The 14,308-nt window shown below is 42.1% G+C and overlaps 1 protein-coding gene across 2 annotated transcripts in view; it reads left to right on the forward strand.

The window, feature by feature from the left end:
• Positions 1–14,308, forward strand: part of LOC139479118 (protein EFR3 homolog B-like) — a 94,385-nt gene that overhangs the window by 59,529 nt on the left and 20,548 nt on the right. For both annotated transcript variants that reach the window (XM_071261884.1, XM_071261885.1), the window contains exons 10-15: positions 3,290–3,386; positions 4,690–4,741; positions 5,017–5,189; positions 5,495–5,570; positions 6,724–6,885; positions 7,238–7,366. In XM_071261884.1, coding sequence (XP_071117985.1) covers positions 3,290–3,386; positions 4,690–4,741; positions 5,017–5,189; positions 5,495–5,570; positions 6,724–6,885; positions 7,238–7,366 — 689 coding nt within the window. The remainder of the gene's footprint in view (positions 1–3,289; positions 3,387–4,689; positions 4,742–5,016; positions 5,190–5,494; positions 5,571–6,723; positions 6,886–7,237; positions 7,367–14,308) is intronic.

The following is a 14,308-nucleotide window of genomic DNA, read 5'->3' on the forward strand; positions in this document are numbered from 1 at the left end:
CTAGTCAACATGTTTCAGGTGCCATAAATGTTTAAACATGTCAGTTACACTAATAACGGTTCTGGCAAAATGTGTTTTGCAATTCTTAATATTACTCACCAAAGAATGAATTAATGAATGAATGTTGTAGAATAACTAAATATTCAGAGTCCACTAAATAAAAACAATGCTTACATTCAAGTGTTCGCATTTATTCTTTATCATATACAGTATCCCGGTATCGATAAATCTCGTAATCCACACACCCTGTGGACTGTTACTTATGTTTATCTAAGCACGATATATTTCATCGCATGATCGAACACAGGACTCGTTGCTGTATGTCACGGCTACTTGCAAGTGTACACACGTTAACTTTTGTATGATAGTTTCTGGGATGTTTTTGAAGTGGAATTACCCCTACCTCCATTCGAAATTGATTAGAAAAGAACCCATTTGTTCAGACAAAGTCCCTTGTCCCAACTTCGGTCATATGCATACTGATTATGCAAAATACAAAACAGGAAGTGATGTAAACCACATAATCTAGACAGCCTTCCTGCGGTAAGATTCACCAATGACAGGTTGCCTACTTTGTTTACCGAACTCGGCAAATAAAAATAGCATTGATCAATCCTAATTGATGTGTCATAAAAGTTGAACATAGAACAGCAAACATTTTGCGTATCACATATTTAATGTTTCTAAGAGTGCCCCATTATGATCCATTATAAATCAACTACCGCGATAACATAGCGTATCATCCTATACGGTCACTTGATCTCGCGGGTCACTGTTACCACTTTCTGAAATATACCCTTGATGTGCCTGGCTATTTTTAGTTTGACACAAGGTTGTGATATTTTCGACCAATCATCAAGCTAAAAGAATTACGAATGTATCCAAGCGGCTTTATATGCGGCACCTGATTGGCTGAAGCAAACCTACGGACCATAGCGAACATTAATACATGCAAAACCGAAAATAGATATAGGTCAAGAAACCGGTTTGGGTATTTGTCATAAGAAATTAGAGAATAATGAAACTGTTTTGGTTTAGCAAATGGAAGTGCTTCGCTATCTTGTTTGGCAATAAATACCTTTACTCAAAGACGTATGGCTTTTATTTACAATTACAGTGGCCATTTGATATGAAATTAATAATGGTTTAGTCACTGCGTCCACAAGACCCACACATGTTATGCAGGTACGTCCTAACTCGTGCAAGACGCAAAAACGTGCTCTTCAGCCAACACTGCTGACCAGTATATCAAAAGATAATGGTTGAACTTATATAGGAACCAAACAGGTGCATTCGGAGTGAACTGAGTCTCTCCCTTCCTGCCACTCTGGCCCTGATACTGATGTCTGTCTGTCAGTCTCTCCCTTCCTGCCACTCTGGCCCTGATACTGATGTCCGTCTGTCAGTCTCTCCCTTCCTGCCACTCTGGCCCTGATACTGATGTCTGTCTGTCAGTCTCTCCCTTCCTGCCACTCTGGCCCTGATACTGATGTCCGTCTGTCAGTCTCTCCCTTCCTGCCACTCTGGCCCTGATACTGATGTCCGTCTGTCAGTCTCTCCCTTCCTGCCACTCTGGCCCTGATACTGATGTCCGTCTGTCAGTCTCTCCCTTCCTGCCACTCTGGCCCTGATACTGATGTCCGTCTGTCAGTCTCTCCCTTCCTGCCACTCTGGCCCTGATACTGATGTCCGTCTGTCAGTCTCTCCCTTCCTGCCACTCTGGCCCTGATACTGATGTCCGTCTGTCAGTCTCTCCCTTCCTGCCACTCTGGCCCTGATACTGATGTCTGTCTGTCTGTCTGTCAGTCTCTCCCTTCCTGCCACTCTGGCACTGATACTGATGTCTGTAAGTCTGTCTGTCAGTCTCTCCCTTCCTGCCACTCTGGCCCTGATACTGATGTCTGTAAGTCTGTCTGTCAGTCTCTCCCTTCCTGCCACTCTGGCCCTGATATTGATGTCTGTCTGTCTGTCTGTCAGTCTCTCCCTTCCTGCCACTCTGGCCCTGATACTGATGTCTGTAAGTCTGTCTGTCAGTCTCTCCCTTCCTGCTACTCTGGCCCTGATACTGATGTCTGTCTGTCTGTCTGTCAGTCTCTCCCTTCCTGCCACTCTGGCCCTGATACTGATGTCTGTAAGTCTGTCCCTTCCTGCCACTCTGGCCCTGATACTGATGTCTGTCTGTCTGTCTGTCAGTCTCTCCCTTCCTGCCACTCTGGCCCTGATACTGATGTCTGTCTGTCTGTCTGTCAGTCTCTCCCTTCCTGCCACTCTGGCCCTGATACTGATGTCTGTCAGTCTGTCTGTCAGTCTCTCCCTTCCTGCCACTCTGGCCCTGATACTGATGTCTGTCTGTCTGTCTGTCAGTCTCTCCCTTCCTGCCACTCTGGCCCTGATACTGATGTCCGTCTGTCAGTCTCTCCCTTCCTGCCACTCTGGCCCTGATACTGATGTCCGTCTGTCAGCCTCTCCCTTCCTGCCACTCTGGCCCTGATGTCTGTCTGTCTGTCTGTCAGTCTCTCCCTTCCTGCCACTCTGGCCCTGATACTGATGTCCGTCTGTCAGTCTCTCCCTTCCTGCCACTCTGGCCCTGATACTGATGTCCGTCTGTCAGCCTCTCCCTTCCTGCCACTCTGGCCCTGATACTGATGTCTGTCTGTCAGTCTCTCCCTTCCTGCCACTCTGGCCCTGATACTGATGTCCGTCTGTCAGTCTCTCCCTTCCTGCCACTCTGGCCCTGATACTGATGTCCGTCTGTCAGTCTCTCCCTTCCTGCCACTCTGGCCCTGATACTGATGTCCGTCTGTCAGTCTCTCCCTTCCTGCCACTCTGGCCCTGATACTGATGTCCGTCTGTCAGCCTCTCCCTTCCTGCCACTCTGGCCCTGATACTGATGTCTGTCTGTCAGTCTCTCCCTTCCTGCCACTCTGGCCCTGATACTGATGTCCGTCTGTCAGCCTCTCCCTTCCTGCCACTCTGGCCCTGATACTGATGTCTGTCTGTCAGTCTCTCCCTTCCTGCCACTCTGGCCCTGATACTGATGTCCGTCTGTCAGCCTCTCCCTTCCTGCCACTCTGGCCCTGATACTGAGGTCTGTCTGTCAGCCTCTCTGCACTTTCTACACATGTCTGTGGGTCAGAGGCTTAATGCTGTGCTCCTAGCAGTGTTATCAGCTCCAAGCAGTCATGATCAATAGTTTCAGTCAGCATTGGCATTATCTTGTCAGTGTGTCAACATTAGGGTGTCGACATTAGCTCGGGTGGGGCTGACGTCTGTGATTATTGTGTTTCAGGGGAGTTTGCTAACAACCTTCCAGACTATCAGAAGATTGAGATAATGATGTTCGTCATGGGTAAATTCCCCCAGTTCACAAATGAAGAGGATATCGGGTAACTTGTTGACTGTAGATTGAGTTCAGCCTTTGACACTCTATTTTTCTTTAAGATTTGGTACAGAGGGAATTATTCTTTCACATAATGATTGTTCTGGCAGCTTGAATCTGGATAAAAAACTAAAGTTTCTCAGCACCTAAATGTAACGATAACATAAAATCATGCTATATAAAATTTGTAGCTCCTCCAAACCAAGTGAGCTTATGTCATTATTGCATGTTGTCCGTGTGTCCATCAGTGAGATATCTGTCAGTTCCTGATTTCTTCTTCAAACCAGCTGAAGGGAGGGACCTAACTGTTTGTGAAGAAACTCATTAGATTTAGGACTCAAATTTCTTCTTGTTATTAAGATAACAGTTTGGGAAAAATGTTTGTTTTTTGTTACCGGGTAATTTTTTAAAATATATTTGAAAAATTATACTGAAGGTCTTATACTGAGAACTTATGAAGATATTTAGATCTAACGCTAAATGTAGTTGTTTGTTAAAACCATGTGTAGTTTCATGTTTCTTTTAAGCATTTTCATTTGTACTCATCTGTGTTGCTGATGTTTCCAAAATATCTCAGCAAGTGGTGTACCAAGTTCATGATACATAGCGATCATTAGCCGAGTGTGTTTCTGTACATCATATAAAAAATAAGTATTATGCTTACCATTTATTCCTAAAAACGGGTATATAATATTTACAGAACACACTCGGCTAATAAGTTCTTTCTCGTATAATGTCATTATTCCAATAATCAATATTTAAGACGTAATTTCACACAATTTCACAATGACGTGTTGACAAGTTTGTCTCCAGAAACACAGCAACACATTGGGAAACCCCTATCTAAGCATACTGGGAATGTTTGTCAAAGGTTTATTGAGAAAGAAGGCTTTACCCCGAAAGGGAAGGAGTTCCTGTGAGGTGATCTCATATGGATATTTAACGAATTGTTTTACCAAGTTTATTAGATTGGTTTATCACTTCAATGATACTAGCTGTTATGTGTTAAATTAAGTTGATCCTTGTAACCTTCATATTGTTTTTTTCATTTTATTGACTGTTACACTGATGCCACACCGTCCTCCAAGCCGAATGATAGTGGAAGGGATTTACCCTTTCCTTATTTGATACTTTCACTGAAGGTAATACAGCTGTTCAGATTGTCACTGGTGGGCCACAGTGTCTTTATTTTATACTTTGTACGAAGGATGCCGTTCATATGACTGACTGCAAGCAAGTTGCTATTGTGTCCGATGAGGTGTAATGACTACTGGTCCATGTTGATTGTTTGATGATTTGTCTCGTTGTAGAGGCTCCATGGACACACAGCTCCAGATCAACTTACTCAAGACATTGTTGAAGGTTAGTGGCATCTGTATTGATGCTTCTTGTCTTACCATGCTGATCGCTGCTTCCATCTGTTCATCAATACTTATTGTAAAAGCTGACTTATTGAGGCTCTTGTGGTCTCAGTATCTGACCTGGGTGATGTGGATTATTGCTTATACTGTCAATTACCTGACCAAGGCTATTTATTTGCAGGCTGCCATGATATGGCTGGATTTTGGCTGAATGTATCTCAGAACAAGATTCATTGTCCTTTCTCTTGTGATTGCTTTGTTGCTTGTTCCTGCCAGGTGGCTACCAAGTACAAGACATTGAACATGCAGAATGCGTTCCCACCTGAGTTCCTGCATCCCCTACTACGAATGTCCCTTCTTGATGACCCGGGAATGAGGATTATCGTTCAGGAGATCCTGCACACCATGATTGACAGGCACAATAACTCAACCAAACTGAAGTCTGTCGTGTAGGTACCAAGTCTTTTGAGGATAGACCAAAACATGTTCAAAATTTATGTATGTTATATATATATATATATATATATATATATATATATATATATATATATATATATATATATATATATATATATTACATATACATTACCTCTATGTATATTATTGTATACAAAGTTTCCATTAAGGTTCCTTCAGCTTTACGATGAGAGTTGGTTCATTAGCAGAAGCGACTTTACCTTATATAGTCTGCGTGTTACTTATATATCCTACAAGCATGCTCGGAGGGGCCCAAATTCCAGGTTTTGTGTTGCAGGATGTCAAAAGATGTGAGTGAGCTTGATCTGTCTGTGGAGAAGACCAGTAGACAGGACATCATGTTCATGAAGAAGGTGAGGCAGTTGAGGTCCTTGGGCACTGGTTGTATAGGCTCATCCTAGGAATTCCTTGTCTGACAGATTCTGTTGCTAATTCAACTTCCTTTATCATAGTTACATCTCCATGGGATATGTATAAATATATATATATATATATATATGTGTTTGCAATAATGGTTAGCATGTCCTATCTACAGTATCCCATGTATGCCTATGGGGATTCTGGCACAGAATGCATCCCAAGTACAGCTCCCCAGTATTTGTTGCAAGAACTGATCCCAATAGAGATTCCTGCAGAACAGCTCCCCAGTACCCCATATTTGTTGGAAGGGCTGATTCCCATAAGGATTCCTGGCAGAACAGGTCCCCAGTACCCGGTATTTGTTGGAGGAGGTGATCCCCATAAGGATTCCTGGCAGAACGGGTTTTCAGTACCCCATATTTGTTGGAGGAGCTGATCCCCATAAGGATTCCTGGCAGAACAGGTCCCCAGTACCCGGTATTTGTTGGAAGAGCTGATTCCCATAAGGATTCCTGGCAGAACAGGTTCCCAGTACCCGGTATTTGTTGGAGGAGCTGATCCCCATAAGGATTCCTGACAGAACAGGTCCCCAGTACCCTGTATTTGTTGAAAGAGATGATCCCCATAAGGATTCCTGGCAGAACGGGTCCCCAGTGCCCCATATTTGTTGAAAGGGCTGATCCCCATAAGGATTCCTGGCAGAGCGGGTCCCCAGTACCCCATATTTGTTGGAAGAGCTGATCCCCATAGGGATTTTAGCAGATCAGGTCCCCAGTACCCGGTATTTGTTGGAAGAGCTGATCCCCATAGGGATTTTAGAAGATCAGGTCCCCAGTACCCCATATTTGTTGGAAGAGCTGATCCCCATAGGGATTTTAGCAGATCAGGTCCCCGGTACCCAGTATTTGTTGGAAGAGCTGATCCCCATAGGGATTTTAGCAGAACAGGTCCCCAGTACCCTGTATTTGTTGGAAGAGCTGATCCCCATAGGGATTCCTGGCAGAACGGGTCACCAGTACCTGGTATTTGTCATGCTGATATAGGAGGATCAAGTCCATTTGTATTGTGCTGCTCCACTCTAGTGAATGCTCATGGTGCTATGTTACTGTTCAGACACCATAGTGACATATGAATGTGTGTTGACAGAGTGGCATGCAGTTCTACTGGCACCTGCTGGAGAACATGCAGATGGAGAGCAACTGTGTGGACAACTTCGAGGCTCTCTACTGCACCATGGCCCTCATTTGCATCGAGATGGGAGGAGATGAGATACTGGTGGAACTCTTCAGACTGGCGCTGGATATACAGGTATGCTGGAGCTTCATAAGCTCAAGGCAGGACAGAAAAATGTTTCTTGTCATTGTGCATATTAACTGGAACTGTGCAAATACTTGTTGTTTTCGTCGCTTTGAAATGTTTTGTTTTGGCAGGTATGATTATTATGATTGTACAGAGTTTATTATAAGAGTCATTACTTTTACCTAAGCTTAAATGACTGCTAACAAATTTGTATAGGCTTCCTGCTTTTTTACCTTGTTTTTTTAAAAAGAAGTTTTGATGAATCACAGCTTCAACTTGAAGAATCCATTGTGAAAATTAATGATGTCATGGGTTTGGTTTGAAACTGTATGATGTACTTAATGATGACTTTGTGTTTCAGCAAATGGCTGTAACAAACATGGGCCTCCCCTTAACTCACAAATGTGCAATCCATGGCCTCATCGGAGCATACCTGAACCTTGTCAGTCAACTCACGGCCATCCCTCAGCTGTGTCAGTATGTAGCCCAGGTAATACCACTCTTTTGACCTCCACCTAGAAGTAGACAGGCTAGACACTCCACAGTGTCTTGACCTGCACCTAGAAGTGGTCAGGCTAGACTCTCCACACTGTCTTGACCTGCACCTAGAAGTGGTCAGGCTAGACTCTCCACACTGTCTTGACCTGCACCTAGAAGTGGTCAGGCTAGACTCTCCACACTGTCTTGACCTGCATCTAGAAGTGGTCAGACTAGACTCTCCACACTGTCTTGACCTGCACCTAGAAGTGGTCAGGCTAGACTCTCCAAACTGTCTTGACCTGCATCTAGAAGTGGTCAGGCTAGATTCTCCACACTGTCTTGACCTGCGCCTAGAAGTGGTCAGGCTAGACTCTCCACACTGTCTTGACCTGCATCTAGAAGTGGTCAGGCTAGACTCTCCACACTGTCTTGACCTGCATCTAAAAGTGGTCAGGCTAGACTCTCCACACTGTCTTGACCTGCACGTAAAAGTGGTCAGGCTAGATTCTCCACACTGTCTTGACCTGCACCTAGAAGTGGTCAGGCTAGATTCTCCACACTGTCTTGACCTGCACCTAGAAGTGGTCAGGCTAGATTCTCCACACTGTCTTGACCTGCACCTAGAAGTGGTCAGGCTAGATTCTCCACACTGTCTTGACCTGCACCTAGAAGTGGTCAGGCTAGACTCTCCACACTGTCTTGACCTGCACCTAGAAGTGGTCAGGCTAGACTCTCCACACTGTCTTGACCTGCACCTAGAAGTGGTCAGGCTAGATTCTCCACACTGTCTTGACCTGCACCTAGAAGTGGTCAGGCTAGATTCTCCACACTGTCTTGACCTGCACCTAGAAGTGGTCAGGCTAGATTCTCCACACTGTCTTGACCTGCACCTAGAAGTGGTCAGGCTAGATTCTCCACACTGTCTTGACCTGCACGTAGAAGTGGTCAGGCTAGACTCTCCACACTGTCTTGACCTGCACCTAGAAATGGTCAGGCTAGACTCTCCACACTGTCTTGACCTGCACCTAGAAGTGGTCAGGCTAGATTCTCCACACTGTCTTGACCTGCATCTAGAAGTGGTCAGGCTAGATTCTCCACACTGTCTTGACCTGCACCTAGAAGTGGTCAGGCTAGATTCTCCACACTGTCTTGACCTGCACCTAGAAGTGGTCAGGCTAGATTCTCCACACTGTCTTGACCTGCACGTAGAAGTGGTCAGGCTAGACTCTCCACACTGTCTTGACCTGCACCTAGAAATGGCCAGGCTAGATTCTCCACACTGTCTTCATCCAGAGGATGTTGGAACCTGACTGAGGATTTAGTTTCGCCAGATATAAAACCCATTCCATCAATTTATTGACCTGAAGTTCCATACCTGTCTGACTTGTTATGTTTCACAAATTTTTCATGTGTTATTGATTGTGCACATATTCACAGATCCAGTAGTATAGGTAATGGGGGTTCTGGACCACTTCCACTGGAGCGGGATTCATATACTTATACCACCACTACAGGAGGAATTTTTTATGCCAAAATGACTATGCGATTCAATGATAGTCATGAGATTAAGTTAAATTGACCACCACCTGGAGTCTATGATATAAATTTTTATAGGTAATGGGGGTTCTGGCTCACTTCCACTGGAGCGGGATTAATATACCTATACTGCTACTACAGGTAGCATTTTTTATGTGTAAATGACTATGCGATTCAACGATAGTCATAAGATTAAACTAAATTGACTCCAGCTCACCAATACCTGGGTCCAATCATTGCTTTAGATGAGTCTAAATGGTAATAAAAATATTCTTCATTATTTTTATCTATAAAGTGATATTCAACATTTTTATTAAGTTCTTCGTTCATTTTACTAGGAGACCAGACTATATAACTACACTCTTTTTGTAAATTGATAAGAAACAATTGATTACCGTATTTGGTTGGTTTGACATCACTGATATAATAAAACCCTTGTGGTAATTCTCTCCATTTAATAGTTTTTTCCATTATTATATATTTATGTAAGCATTTGTCTAAATGTAATCACACGATAGTAAGCAATTTATTTTTAATCTCCAACCAGTTCTTTGGTTTTGCACGGAATAATTGACGCGCTTGTTGCCTCCCTTGTTCTATGAACTTTTTTTTCTCGTCTTCGCTAATACCATTGGTCTTACGAGATTTTGATCGAATCTCCTGCTTCATTTCGTTGTATTTGGTGAGTTCCGACAGCACTAAACGAAACTCATCCTCGGATATCTTACAATCGGCCACTGCTGTCGAAATATGATCCTCGATGCTGTTCAACTTTGCATCGGCGAGTATCCGAATACTATCGTGTTTTAATGCTTTCTTTTGCAACCTACGAGAAATGAATTTTATCGCTATTCCTGCCAGTCCCGAGACTCCGGCGGTTATTTCCATGCCGAGCACGATAGGCGCGGCGATTATAGTTGATAGTAAACCGACACCGGCTACACCGAGTCCCATGCCAGCTGCTACAAGCGCGGTGTCAACTCCGTCCAGAGCATTCACGGCTCTGCGATACTTTTTATACAATCCAAGTCTCAACCCCCTATCCTTTTCTATTCGATGTTTTATGTCGCTTATTTGATGTAATCGAAATCCATCAACAGTTTCCATCATTTCATCGAGCGCTGGATATAAACTCATAGTGTATATTACGAATATATAATAGTCTTTAATTGGTCTTGCTTAAATGTTTTGAGAGTATACATCAACCTTATCAAATGTATATTATACGGCAAGAATATCTTAGAAAGGGAAATACTACCACTTTTAATAATTTGAACCCCCTCGAGGGATGTAACGGGTGATGCACCGACATGAATAATACTGCAACGTTGACGCTCGTGTTTCTTGAGCCATTTAATCGATAGACCTGGTAATATTTCGAAGGCATCTACCGGTGCATCTCCGAACAAGACTTCAATAATAAGCGTAGAAATATTAGGTATTGCACTCAAGTTCTGTTTAATATCATCGAATTCTGTAACCAAATTTAAACTAACATTTTGGATTGCCGGACGACTATATAACATATGACCTGGTTTTTCTGGCAGGGGAGTGACTAACACACTTTTTCGTTTTGACGGGATATAGGCCGCGAGTACGATACCACTATTTATTATCTTAGTTAAATTATGTCCCTTACCCATCATCGGATAAGGTGGGGTAATGACGATATTCAGTAGCCACTTGATGTTTGCCTCGACCATAGTCCATTTATTCTCACTGTTGTAAATAATATTGTACGGAGTGGTTTTAAGGAGTCTACTAACGTCGACATCGCTTAAATCTTCTAGATTACCCGTGAATGTGACTTCTTTCCGCTTGTATACATTATCATGTAAGTGTAAAGCGTATAACTTACCATTGGTACCAGGTTTACCGAATCCTTCCGTGTCTCCAAGATCGGAAAGCGCAATTGTATTACATTGTCTTATCGTTCCAGGGCCTGATGCATCAACCATTATTTATAATATGGAGTGTTACACTTAAGTATCCTATATGTACAGGTCGGTGTTTTACATCTAATACAGAAATTTTAAGGTCTGAAATAATTCCCTGCTTTAATTTTTTATATTGTAATAACGAGAAAGATTCCGTTCTACCGCTATTGTATTTTTCATTTTTCACTGGAACACTTCTGAGTAGAGTTGAAGGCCTTTCTTGTTGAATATTATCCGTCGTGCTGATTTGATCAAGATGGATGCACAGCTCTTTATAGGGAGCTAAATCGGGTAAATAGAGTCCCTGATCTGTTGTCTTGATTACTGTTATTTCTCCTCTCCATCCAAGTGTGTATGCTAAGTTCCTGTAAAGCTTTACATCCTTTTTTCCAGAGTTTAAAATCAGTAACCCATTTGACTCATTTTGTGTTAGACTAATTCCATTAGGCTTAAAAAATTCATCATTGAGTGAGCATACGCTGTAATACCCATCAGGTATAATGTATTTTTGACCATTTATTTCTGTCTCATTATTATAACCTCTCGTAGCATTTATATTGGTCCACCGCGGGTAATACGTTACATCGCATAGAGCGACTTCGAGTTGTCCATCCGAGTTATCGATAGTACGAAGCAGTTCAATAGACTGACTATTTGTTATTCCCAGGAGTGTAACATACATATCAAATATACAATGATACTATATCATAACTTAAATATGGAATCAACCATTATTTATAATATGGAGTGTTACACTTAAATATCCTACATGCACAGGTTGGTGTTTTACATCTAATACAGAAATTTTGAGGTCTGAAATAATACCACGCTTCAATTTTTTATATTGTAATAACGAGAAAGATTCCGTTCTACAGCTATTGTATTTTACATCTTTGACCGGAACACTTCTGAGTAGAGTTGAAGGACTTTCTAGTTGAATATTATCCGTCGTGCTTATTTGATCAAGATGAATGAACAACTCTTTATAGGGAACTAAATCGGGTATGCTGCCTGCAGTAAATTTTACGCCGCGTGTTAATGTTATTGCCCGACCCAATCCAAGTGTGTGTGCTAAGTTCTCACCAATAATTATATCTGCGTCTCCATTGATGATTTTCAATCTCCCAGCGGCCTCACTTTGTGTGATACTAATTTCATTATGAAATAAATTATTAAAAATTCCCTCCTTAAAATATTCATCATTGAGTGAGCTTATGCTGTAATACCCATCAGGTATAGTAGTAATTCTATTATTGTCATATGTTAATATTATCTCATTATTACCTCTCGCAGCACTTATATTGGTCCACCGCGGGTAATACGTTACATCGCATAGAGCTACTTCGAGTTGTCCATCCCAGTTATCGATAGTATGAAGCAGTTGAATAGACTGGCCATTTGTTATTCCCGGGAGTGTAACATACATATTAAATATACAATGATACTATATCATAACTTAAATATGAAATCAACTTACATTACTAATCAATCGATTATAGTAACTGCCTCTGGTGCTGAATTTTTAGTTAAATTCCCCGATATCTTTGAAAAGTACAGGGTCACGGCAACTAGCGATAAAATGGTTCACGATTGGTTTCACAATCCGATGCAATTTTGGCAGAATCAGTTAAACTTTGCCGTATGGTGTGCCACAACGGGATGTGGCGTATCTCTTTACGCTCCAGGATTTGAACTGAATAAGTCTGTTATGTCATTTCACGTGTACTATCAGATTAGACGTATACTTAAAGAAATTAGTGCTCCATTACCGCAGGATCGAGCGTGGAATTCCACAAATAATAATTATGATAGGTCCGCGTATGAGCGTATTTGTCAGGAATTTAATGTTTCTACGAGTAAAGATTGGCGTATTAAAGGAGCAAACCATGGTCTAGGTGTTCCTTACACAGAGGAAAATAAATCCGTCAAAGAAGAAAGCGATTATGTATATAAAGTACTTAATAAACCTCCAGTTAATTTTGGTAAGTTGTATAGTACCAGCAAACTTTACGCAAGAATATATGATCATTGGCATAAAACCGGTGATTGGTATAAAGGCTGGGAACTTTATAGTAACGATTGGAGAGGGGATATTATGAGTTTTAAGAGTGGTTTAATTTACATTGTTACAAAATTTATACAAATGAACGATACCGCAAACGCTTGGAATGAATTTCTTAATGATAAAACTGAAAATAATTTTACTAACCCAGGATTTGTAAGAGTTAATGAATCGATAAGAACTTATGTATGGGCAATTCTCGGAGCGCAATCTCAAACACGAACGTCCATTATCGGTTCTGGGACGGCGCTCGATGCGCAAAAACAGTTTGTCGCAAACGTGGAGGACGCCATTAATTCGCCAGTTGACATACCATCGTCTATAAAGCGTTTTCAAGATGCATTACAGTACGCTCAATCCAAAGTGGACTTTGTTTATGCGCCGGGACTATACATGTCTCCGAGTAATATGGAACTTAAGATCGGTCAAGTGATAGGCTATAATAATAAAATTGTTATCGCTACCGATCAACAAAAACCAGGTATAAATTCAGATATGAACGTCGAATTAATAACGCAAACGATCACGGGTGAAAAGGGAATAGTCAAGCCGCAAACATCTTTTAATGCGCAACCATCTACTGATGCGCAAGTGTCACCGCATATTGCGGCTAAAAATCAACAACATATCGATGAAAAAACAGCGCTTGTAGTGGGTGGAGTCTCGGTTGGCTTACTCATGATTTGGTTAAATAGTCTTTAGCGAATACGTACAACAACCCTGCAATTGCTACGATCAACCCCCACAAGTTTTGACTAAGCCAAGTGGTGGTCTTAGCTAATAAATTCAATAGCCAGGAAACAACACTCCCTATTATACCGGGAAGTGCAGCCGCGGCTTTCTCGGCTAGCTTTCCCAGTGCTGAACCTAATGCTTTTAAATGCTTTTTTATCCACTCTCTTATACCGTTTTTATCGTTAGGCGGTGATCCGCCTCCACCACCTGTTAAGGAGAGAGTCAAAGTCGATATGATAAATCCCAACGCGGTTAAAATACTAGCAATTGTTATTCCCTGTTCTCTGAACAATGTTTTAATTTTATCGGCCAGTGTAGTGTCATCGTTGAGGACTTGATCGATAGTTTCTCGAATACGACTGATTTGCGAACGAAGTGCCTTTCTATTACTGGAAGCAGCTTCGAGGCGGGCCAATCTTTCCTCTTCTAGGTTACGCAATCTTTCAGCAACGCGGCGTCTACTGAACTCATCGCCCGCCTGTTCGAGTTTTGTTTTCTCTTGAGTTATATGCTTGTCGATTTCGGATAGCTTGGCTGTATTATTGATGAGTTCTCCCCGCATAGTTTGCATTGCCTTGTCAAGACCTCGTAATTCCCTAATACTGAACTCTGAATATGGTGGTACCTGTAACGTGGAATTATCGTAATAGGTATCTAAGATTTCTCCAAGTCCGTTCGAGGC

The sequence above is a fragment of the Haliotis cracherodii genome, unplaced genomic scaffold (assembly GCF_022045235.1).
Source record: "Haliotis cracherodii isolate W230 unplaced genomic scaffold, xgHalCrac1.p SCAF_4, whole genome shotgun sequence".
Lineage (NCBI taxonomy): Eukaryota > Metazoa > Mollusca > Gastropoda > Lepetellida > Haliotidae > Haliotis > Haliotis cracherodii.